Source organism: Nanorana parkeri, unplaced genomic scaffold, assembly GCF_000935625.1.
Source record: "Nanorana parkeri isolate BGI_ZX_2015 unplaced genomic scaffold, ASM93562v1 scaffold1653, whole genome shotgun sequence".
Taxonomy (NCBI): domain Eukaryota; kingdom Metazoa; phylum Chordata; class Amphibia; order Anura; family Dicroglossidae; genus Nanorana; species Nanorana parkeri.
In genome coordinates, this window is record NW_017307921.1 from 40428 (window position 1) to 51034 (window position 10607).

Below are 10607 nucleotides of genomic sequence, written 5' to 3' on the forward strand. Positions count from 1 at the left end.
CCCCCCCCCTCTATCTATCTATCTATCTATCTATCTATCTATCTATATATATATATATATGCTCCAGTAGCCGCCCATTCTGCCTTGGCTTGTACTGGAGTTTTCTTATGCAATTCAAATCTGAACCGTCATGTGGTTAGGCAGCAAGCAGCCATTGGCTGTCATGGCGACGTTTATGCTTGATTGGACCAATGGCAACGCGCGTGCGCGCTAGACCCTAGGCGGCTCGTGTATCGCGGAGGATGCCGGGAGCTCCTTTATATATGCGGCTGAGCTGAGCGCTCTAGCAGTGCTGTACGAGTGTATGTGCTGTTTACGCTGCTTGGTGACAACTAGTGTGACACACAATGGCGGAGGGGGACAACAGAAGCACCAACCAACTGGTAAGCGCGGTGTGTGTGGTGTGACAGCTGTCAGGAGGCCGCGGTTGTAAATATGGGGAGGTGACATGGCGTGGTGTCCAGCATTGTTCTCTGCTGGCTTCTGGGTTGCAGTTATATAAGCGCACCGTAGGCTGGGTCACATCGCTATGCTGTACCTGTATATTACAGAGCTGAAGTAGCGTTGGCCTGCTTTGCTGGGATCGAGAATGACTTGCTTGCTTTGTGACAGGCCTCGGGAAGGGAGGTGACTGATGGTAACATCAGATTGCAGTGCACAATAGGGAAGTGATCCGATGATAACGGTGTGCACATCTATACAAAGGCCGCAGCGTGAAATCGCATGTGATCTGTCACTAAGGACATGTTGTGTTATAAGTGGATTACAGGCAGACGTAAAACACTATTTAAATCTACACTGTTTCTGTTTTAAAAGAGATAAAGTGGCCGGGGAGCTTTTAGCCATCATGTGCTAGTCCGCCCAGTATATTGGCAAATTATTGCCGACTTATCTGCCAATGTGATCCCCCTCCAGCACTGCTCTTCTCCCTCGCCAGCGTTTCCATTCCCTGACGGTCTTCTGGGATCAGAGTCTTCGTTCGCTTGATTGGTGACGGCCAGACAAGGTAACACCCGAACATGCACACCATAGTTAGGCCCCTTTCACATGGGTGGTCTGAATGGGTCCACCTGTCAGTTTTTTAGGCTGACCCCGAACGGATGCCCAATGTTAGTCTATGGGCAGCCAGGTGTTAACAGACAGCCGTCCATTTACACCCAGTTCCCCCGACTCCGGCCAGGTCCAGAAAAACAGACGCAACAAGGTTTTGCCAGACCTGATTGTGCTGGACTCGGGGTAATCCTGATGTAAACGGACACATGTCCATTGACATCTGATCCCCATAGACTGACATGGGGTCCGGCAGTTTTAATTTTCCTCCATTGCAAGATGGAGGAATAAAACTGGACAGACATGGATGTCACAGTGGTGACATCTGATCCGCACTGCTCCGATTAGGGGTGGGGTATCTGTGCATGGAGCCCCTCCTTATCAGCACGTGTGAACGGGGGCCTTAGGCTCTATTGTTTTTTTCCGTATGCGTCGAATAGCTGCTCTAAACAGAAAAAAACAATGCAGTTTAATGTGCTTTGTTGACTTTTGCGGTGGCCGCCCACCCGCAAAATAGTCCAATCGCGATTTTATTGGAAATGGATTACACATGTTCACGGCTATATATTGGCTGCAAACAAGCGGAATCCGTGCAGATGAAAGATTTTAGTGTTTGCTTTGCTGTGTGGGAATTGCAAACGCTATATGTGAATGGAACCTTACTTTCGCCTTGGCTAGAATCCTGCCAAGCCTGTACATTGAGCTGCATACGCATGGCTTAGTACACTTGGCAACAAAAAAAGTACTGATAGGAGGATGTATGACAGAAGAGATTTACATATTCTCTTCTGTCGGTCAGCACTTTTTATACATACCACTCAACGTCCACTTTGTTTGGTTCAGGGGTATTGTGTATATGTTCCCCGCTGCACGTTGTGGTTCTGTCCACCAGCTCCTACTTCGCTATTGTGTCTTGTTGGATGAAACCACAGAGTGCAAAAGGGGACCAGACATCTGGTCTCCTGTCACTTCAGGATAACTAAGCGGGCAGGAAAGCAGAGCTTCTGTCATCCTGTCACTTTCAGGATTGCCGATCGTTTCGGGATGGCCGAACAGGGGATCGGTAAATATGCATAATATTTCACCTATCCCTTTCTGTGCAGGACAAACACTGGAGTGATCGTTGAATGTTTTGTAAACAACTGGGGACATAGTATGTGTCTCCAGTTATGAATGGACAGGAAGTGCTTTACATGACTTCCTGTTCATTCATAATTTTCTGAATAGGTAAAAGCAGCTCAGTACAGAAGCTTTATACATTCATAACTGATTGATGGTAAATATTTACTATCTCCAGGTTGTGAATGAATAGGAAGCCTCTGTACTGATTGCTTTCTATTCATTTAGAACAGGGGGTGCAGAAAAAGAGAACAAGGACTCAAATAATTTTTCTATCTGGCACTTTATTTAGACCTAAGCCTTGTGCTTCCTGTTTTAGATGGTGTCCTAGAAACTTCTTGGAAATGAAGTCGCTGTGGAACTAACTAACCATCAAACTGTTGAAGCCTAAGGGTCAGCATATTAGCCAGGCAACTGGAATTTCAGAAGGCAAGGTCAGCAGTGCCAGGCTCCATTCTTCTGTCATGACAAAGTTTACTTGTCCCCGACTATGGACTAAGAACAATTTACATATTCTTTACAAACAGTAAAAGAGATTTAAACAAGCCATCCGTGACCTCTCCAGCTGCTGTTAAAATAATTCAGTCTCCAAGATCACAACAATGTTAGGGTTTCAGGCCATTTCCAACAACTTGGATACACCCACTGGTTATTTACATTAGTGGGTTGCCATTCTGCCAACCACTACTCTCATAGGAAAAACACAGTTCCTATATTGTGAACTTTGCACATTCAGGCCTGGTTCACACCTGCACGTTTTGTAGCGCGTTCAACGCTCTACAAAACGCTCAAACATGAAAATCCCATTGTTTTCTATGGGTATGGTTCACACCTTGCCGTATTTCAGCCCGTCTGAACGCGCTACAAAACGGCCTACGCCTGAAAAGGTACAGGAGCTTCTTTGCGGCCTTTTTGTCTCGCGTTTCCATTGGGATACAGCCGAGTAGCCCTTGGAAAATGCGCGTTTTTACCGCGATTCGCGGGAAAAGCGCGCGTGAGATACGCGCATATTCGATACGCCTAGGTGTGAACAGAGCCTAAGGTAAGTAAATGACTCCATTGATCCTCCTCTAGGCAAAAGCGAGCAGTTAACCCTTGCAGTTGGGAGGGGGGAAGGACCCAGAGCTCAGCTTTAATTTCTTCCCAATGCATTTTTTTCAAGGTGCATTAGAAAGGTCATTATGTGAATCTGGTCACAAGTGTAACACTTCATTTCCTCCCATTCCGAGTCAAAATATGTGGCCGCAATGTGCAGTTTACAATGAATGTACTTAGCTTAAGTGCTTTGTGATATGGATTTTCCTTTGCCTATCTACTGGTATCTATATGTGATGTTCCCAGAAGTGAGTGCAATGAAAAGGTTTCTATCTTGAAATGGCAATGTACATTGGACAATCTTGTCTTTACTTAACTAGTCTGGTGAGAAGAACCAATAGATTACCTATAACATATAGAGGTTTAATACAGTGCCATGTGAAAGTATTCAGACCCATCCTTTCATTTTACAAAATAAAATCCTCCAATCAAAATATTTCTCTGAAATGTTTTATGTCCAGACATTGCAATTATTGAATGTTCGATAAAATGTAATCTTGCACTCTGAGATTTTGTTGGGCCACCTTGGCAGTAGTAGCCGTTGATGGGTACACTCAAATCACAATTAAACAATGAAAAGGGGGGGAGCCTCCAGCCTGAACTTTATTTTGTTTAAGGTAGCAGAGGGAAGTGGTAAAAGCCTGATGGAGGTTCCCACCCTTCCCCACTCTTTCCAAGCTTTTGAGGGTACAAAGGTGTCATCTCACTTTTCAGGAGTGGTTTTGACCAGTTTTTTGTCGGCTTTGGTCCCGGCTGTGCAGTTTAGGTGGATGACGCTAGGGAAATGTCATTCCGCAGTCTCTCCGCTGGTTTGAGATCAGCACTTTGACTGCCACTCCAAACTTACCGTACTTTGCTTTGTGTTTGGAACCATTGAGCTGCTTTCAGTATGCTTCACCTTTTCCACACTGCACCTACATCATCTTTTTTTGGTAAATTACAGATGTGCTTTCACATACCAAGGAAAATAATTTTCTAGGCAGTGTGTTACATTGCATCTTACCAATATAACCAACATTACCTGCAGGGACATCCAAACCCTTGGATACCTTTCACCCTTCTACTTTTTTCTGCCCTCTCATGTGTGGCCTGTCTTCAGCGTGTGGACTGTTTTTCTATTGAAGTTAATGGAATCTGAGCCGAGCATGTGTGGGTAGCACTATTCAGGGCTGTAATGATTTTCACAGAGGCTTTCTCTACTCAATTCTTAAAGGTCCCCCAGGGTAACCATCAAACTTTGTATTGCAGGCTGCAGAGACTGCTAGCCTGGAGGAGCATTTTCATGGATGGGGCGAAGTGGTCCTGCTTACTGATCGTGTCGTACGCTGGGAGAAGCCATGGTTTCCAGCTGCTATAATGGGAACAGTGTCTTTTATTTTCCTGTAAGTATATATCTGTATAACCTCCTTCAATTAGGATCATCCCATCTTGCATTCAATGTAGAATATTTATATAGACAAAATAGTGCAAATCCACAGTTAGTCTCAATTTGGATATTGAAATAAAAATATATATGCATTTACTTGTTTGGGGGTGTATGTGTGCTATTTTCTGCTGTCTGAACACATGCTCTAGAGCAGGGGTGCCCACAAGGTCGATCGCGATCTACCAGTTGATCGCGTAGCGATCACTGGTAGATCGCCATGTCCTCTCCTCCCGCCGCTTCTCTGGATCCCCGCTGCTCTCCCCAGCGGGGATCCGAGAAGAAGTGAAGGAACCGGCGGCGGGGGAGGGCGGAGGACGGAGCCGCTGTCACTAACTAATGCAGAGCAGTGAGGAGAGAGAGAGACGCTCGGCCAGGATCTGACAGCCGGCGCCTCTCTCTCCCCTCACTGCTCGTCCGTTCTGTCACAGCGGCTCCGCCCCCCCCGCGGCTCGTCGTATCCCCCGCTGCCTCTGCCCGGGAGAGCAGGGGGATCCAGAGAAGTTGCAGCCCCCCTGTGCGTGGACGAGCGGCAGAGGATCGGTACATGTCACTAGTATGTACCAATCCTCTGTGCAGGACAAACACTGGAGCGATCGGCTGATCACTCCAGTGTTTGTAAATAACTGGGGACACATAGTACTATGTGTCCCCAGTTATAAATGAATGAACAGGAGGTGATTTACATCACCTCCTGTTCATTCATAAGTTTCTCAATGGGGAGAAGCACTCTGTACAGAGGCTCCTCCCCATTCAGAAACAGCTTGATAGTAAAATATTTTCTTAATGAATGGGAAGCCTCTGTGCTTTCCATTCATTTAGAATAGAGGCTGCAGAAAAAGAGATTGAGGACTTTGTGTCCTCAATTTCTTTTTCTATTTTAAAAGGGAAATATCAGGGGGCTTTTTAGACCCCTAATATTTCCCCGAAGCCCCCCCAAGAGTAAAAAAAAAAATTACGAAAATAAAAAAAAGAAAAATAAATAATGAAAATAAAATAAAAAAATAGTAAAAAATAAATTAAAAAAACATTGTTTTTTTTCTTGCCTCAGGCGCAAAAGGAGCTGGCTACGGCTATGCTCCCGTGGTGCTCGTGTGGCTGCCGGCTGAATGTGTCAGACACTGCAGATGGAAAGGTGCAGGACACCCCATGTGCAATGTCGGCCACACGAGCACCACGGGAGGACAGGACGCCGGGACATGTAGGGCGCACTGGAATGTAAGCCGGCCGACTCCCTGCGTTCAGGTGCGGGAGGGGGTGTGGAGCTGTTTTGAAGTCAATGGCAACGCCCACATTGCGATCGCCCGCACTCGGAACGCAGGCACATTAGAGGCAGCTCTAGAGAGAATATGCGGCAAAGGAATATACTTGTGGGACAAACCTCACATGGAACATTGGTAGCTTTAGCACCCAAAACATGTTTATGTGCCAGGCAGCCTGGAATTGAGGTTACTGGTAAAGGTATTTTGCTTTTCCCAGATACATCTTTTAACAGGAACTTGTAAAGACAGAAATAAGAGTTGCCATTGCTTGCTTGTTTTAAAGTGCAGGCTCCATGGCTATTAACCTGTCCCTGGCCAATTGGTCTAGTGCAGGGATCTCAAAGTACTGGCCCGTGGGCCAATTCCAGCCTGCAAGTAGGTACCATGTGGCCCGCATCCAGCTGACAAGTCGACGACCGTGTACCTGACTTGGAGAAACAGCTACACAGTGCAGAGCGCCATAGCCAATCACAGTTCTTGTTCCATCGGCAGCAAGGCTGGCTCGGTATGGGAGACGTTCTCTGATTGGCTATTGCAGGGGTGGGGGCGGCTCTTCTGGTAGCGGGAAGCTGAAGTATGCAGTGTTCATACAGAGATTGGAAGCTGTGACCAGGTCTTTATTATGGCTCAGCAGTGCTGTGGTTCATGTTTTGTCCACTCTGCGCTCCTTCAGCACTGTGACAACACAGAATGGCCTATGTACTGCTGCAAAGCTGTCTACATTCATCTCCTCCATGCACACTGTGCGGCCTCGGGTACTGTCCTGGGTACGTGATGTGTGGGCTCCTTCATCGGCTGTTCACATAACTGCATAGTTGCCAGCTGTCCCCCATGCTTTTAACCTGTTCCCAGCAGGGTGCAGCCCAAGACACAGGATGGGAGAGGCAGATTGGTAACTAGACTCTGTGTGTGTGACTTTGTATTGTTAGTGACACACAGCCTGCCTGTCTCCATCTGCCTTCTGAAAGGGAGAGGTGCGCACAGCAATGAGGTGCACTCTGAAGATGTAATAGGAAAAGGACCTCACAGTTCTCACCTCCTTCTCTAGCATTGACAGAGGATCAGGCTGTCCATATCAGGGGTCTCAAAGTACCAGCCCATGTATCTAGCCCTCAAACTGGTACCATGTACGCGGTGTGCATCTTTCGGATGCAGACTGCATAGCTACTCCTGGCGGTGCCAGTGCTCAGAGTCAGCGTGCGCTCTGACAGCCTTCATTAAACGCCAGCTGAAAGGACGGATTAGTAATGTCCGCACCAGCAAAAGGTGCAGACTGTACTAATCAACCACCGGATCACCTTCCCTTAAAAAATGTAAGCTGGTGAGTGGGCTCTTTGTGAGTGTATGTGTGTGTTATAACACACATACTGACTTCACTCACAGAAATCCTGACAACACACACACGCTAAAAATATACTGACGTTGCATACAAAGAAACCATCACAAACACATAAACTGACATTATAAAAACACATACAGACATTAACACTAGTACCGTATAGTGTTACATTTTGTTTTGAAGTATGAAATTTGACAAGCGGCCCCCATGAGAGAAGAAAATTTGTCCAGTGGCCCCCGAGTAAATTGAGTTTGAGACCCCTGGTCTAGTGAATCACTGACCTGGAGCAAGCATGGAGGATCAGACTTTAACATTTCACTGGTTGCATGCTTGTTCCAGGACAGTGAATCACTAGACAGTAATGCCAAGATCACAATGATGGGCCTGGAGCCTGCACCTTTAAGGGGCCTGTTACACGATGTCCGTTTTCTGTGCTGACCTGATCCGTACGCTCCTGCACTAAAAATGCATCACAATGTATCCCTATGTGTTTTATGGGCTACAGTTCTCACGTGCGCAGTCCGTTCAGGTTACGACAGAAAAATACTGCATGTCACATTTTGTACGGTCCGGAAACGCGTCAAACGCACTGCACTGCAGCTAACATACTGACAGCCCCACTCCAGCAAAACAAAAACTGGAACGCATCCAAAACGCGGCAAAACACATAGCAGCGCTTCTGCTGATCAGGACCTGAAACTCATGTGAACAGGCCCTAAAACATTCAGAAGTAGCAGCTTACCTATTTCTATCCTTGGTCTCCATTTATAAAGGTTCTCATTGACTATTTTAATAATGTCTTCACCCCCTTGCTTATGCAATGTAGGTGAGCGTTTCCTGAAGACATGCTTTTTACCAGAGGGGAATTGAAGGAATCTCTCCAATGCGGCCTCTGAAGGCAGTAAAACCTGACAGGAGTTCTAATTCTTCCTCACTCAGGTCCAAATCAGAAAATGTAGTTATAGATACACTTTTAAACTGAAAGTCAATTGTGTAATTACCTTCTCACTTATTAGATAATAACAGTAGGCATTGGAGCCAGTGGATCAGTGTGACTGTCAGTCAGCTACCATTTACAGCAGAAGCTTTTAGCAGTGGCATCCTAAATATTCTCTTAGTAGAGATGTTCTCTAGAGCGCAAACCGAAGTATGACCTCTGTGATTTCAGCATACATATCCACCAGATAATTGGGTCATGTCCTGTCTTCTCTGCAGTTGCCATTACTGTTTTGTAACAGAAGGAGGAAGTCAATATGCTAAAATATTTATAAGTTGGTTATTGTGTTTATTATAATGAAGATCTCAGAAGGGTACCAGAGTCAGTTGGGGAAATGTGAACATGCTTGAATTAACAGTTACAAACAATTGAGGAAATAGCAATTTGGATGTGACTGCTTGCTTTGTGACCCATTCTCAACAACTAAAGATTGGTCCTTAGGTCTCACAATGAGTATTTGCAACCCTTTTCTCAGTTGTTTCTAGAAAATTCTAAATTGCTTGGGTAATGCATTACAAAAATCCTTAATCCATCCAGTGAATCCAGTTCTTGCAATACATTTCTGAGTATACATTGTCTGATATGTGAGTTTTAAGATGTGTTTTTGTACATTGCATTCTTTTTACAGGATGATCTATTACCTGGACCCATCCGTTCTTTCGGGTGTATCTTGTTTCGTTATGTGCCTATGTCTGGCTGACTATCTTGTTCCCACATTGGCTCCCAGAATTTTTGGCTCCAACACATGGTTGGTATTACTTCTCTTATACTACGTTTATCAATTCATGATACAATAACTATTATTAGGTTTTGATCTTGCTCAGGTGTATTTGGCACACCTCAGTGCAGTTGATCCTTTAAAGAGGGATATATTGCATTATGCAGCCTCTAGTGCAGGACTGTCCCAACTGGCAGAGAACACTCTGCTTTGCAGCACTGGGCACTGTAGATTGTTACTGTTCCTTTTTGTGGGAGACGTTGCACATGGGAGTGGCTGGTTGTAAGGTAGATTGTGATGCATTTGGGGAGGGAGATGCATGTGGTTATCTGTAATTGCCAGTTGGTAGTTGCTGATGCATGAGTGTGTTGGGACTCCAGCATCCAAAACGTTCTGGCACAGGTGCTCAGCTGGTGCTGCAGAGAAGAAGCCTGACTGGAACCATAGTAGAGAGAGCGAGTGTGACATCATGGTGACAGATGGGTGGGTGAAAGGCTGGAGGATGCATGTCCTCAGTTGTGTTTTATCTGCTCCAGTATAAGTGCATAGAGAACAGGTGATGACATGATAGGTGAAGCACAATGGAGGACCTGGGGTTTCACCCATTGTCAGTACCTTGGGCATTTCATACTACCTGGATGGGGTACAGTGCAAGTGTGACCCTTGGACTCTTAAGTTGGGCAGCACTGCTCTAGTGGGATCTTCATATTTAGGTAGAAGTTACTGGGGCTACTGACAACATGAACTTGAAAAAGAGAAGATGAGCCTGTACAAGTTATTCCAGGAGTTGGGGGAGCTCTCACCATTGGAATCTTAGACAGAAGTAAAGACCAAGTAGAGGATCAGTCTTTGGGAAACTAATCTTTGTCCACACTATGAAATATTTTTAGGTTTTCCTAGTGTGTTGTAGGAAATCGTTCTGTGCTGTAATTGTTTTACAGGTTCAAAAACTCTGCCATTCTTTTTACTTTGCTGTATTGTGTAGGACCACTGAGCAGCAGCAGAGACTTCATGAGATCTGCAGCAACCTTGTGAAAACCCGACGTAGGATTGTTGGCTGGTGGAGCCGTCTCTTTGTCCTGAAGGAAGAAAAGCCCAAGATGGTAAGGATATCTTGTACTCCAATATTGAAAGGCATGATTGTAAGGTTACAAACACCAAAAAGTACTAACAAAAATCTAATAATTGTAGAATGTATAAATCATCAAAAAAAAACAACTAATATGCGTACCAGCATCAGTCCTTTTAAAGTGCATCTCTCTAGGCTTTTTTTTTTAGGTTTTGGATAGAATGGCAAGGGTTAGGCAGACTGTCCATGCTGTGTGTGTCCCCACTGAGGAGATTTATCACTCTATTTGTAATGGCGAGCATTGTCGCATAGCAAGAAAATTAGGGGAAATCCAAAATTTTAGAGGTGCACCCAGAGCCAGAGGTAAAGGGAAATTGTCTAGATGGGGATACCTGTTTTGGGACAGTGGCCTAGGAGGGGAATTCCCCCTACTTCAGATTTCTTCTAACTTCCTGTTGCCTCTCTAGGACAGGAAGTGAAGGGAAATGTACTTATTGGTACACAGACCTCAAAAATAACATGGCAGGGGTTTTAG

The 10607-nt window shown here is 45.4% G+C and overlaps 1 protein-coding gene across 1 annotated transcript in view; it reads left to right on the plus strand.

Annotated features, from left to right (window-relative positions):
• Window positions 1-208: 208 nt before the first annotated feature.
• ARL6IP1 (ADP ribosylation factor like GTPase 6 interacting protein 1) overlaps window positions 209-10607 on the plus strand; it is a 12924-nt gene continuing 2525 nt past the window's right edge. The window contains exons 1-4 of the mRNA XM_018571011.1: window positions 209-383; window positions 4513-4646; window positions 8914-9033; window positions 9989-10106. Of these exons, the coding sequence (XP_018426513.1) occupies window positions 348-383; window positions 4513-4646; window positions 8914-9033; window positions 9989-10106 (408 nt within the window). The 5' untranslated portion in view covers window positions 209-347. The remainder of the gene's footprint in view (window positions 384-4512; window positions 4647-8913; window positions 9034-9988; window positions 10107-10607) is intronic.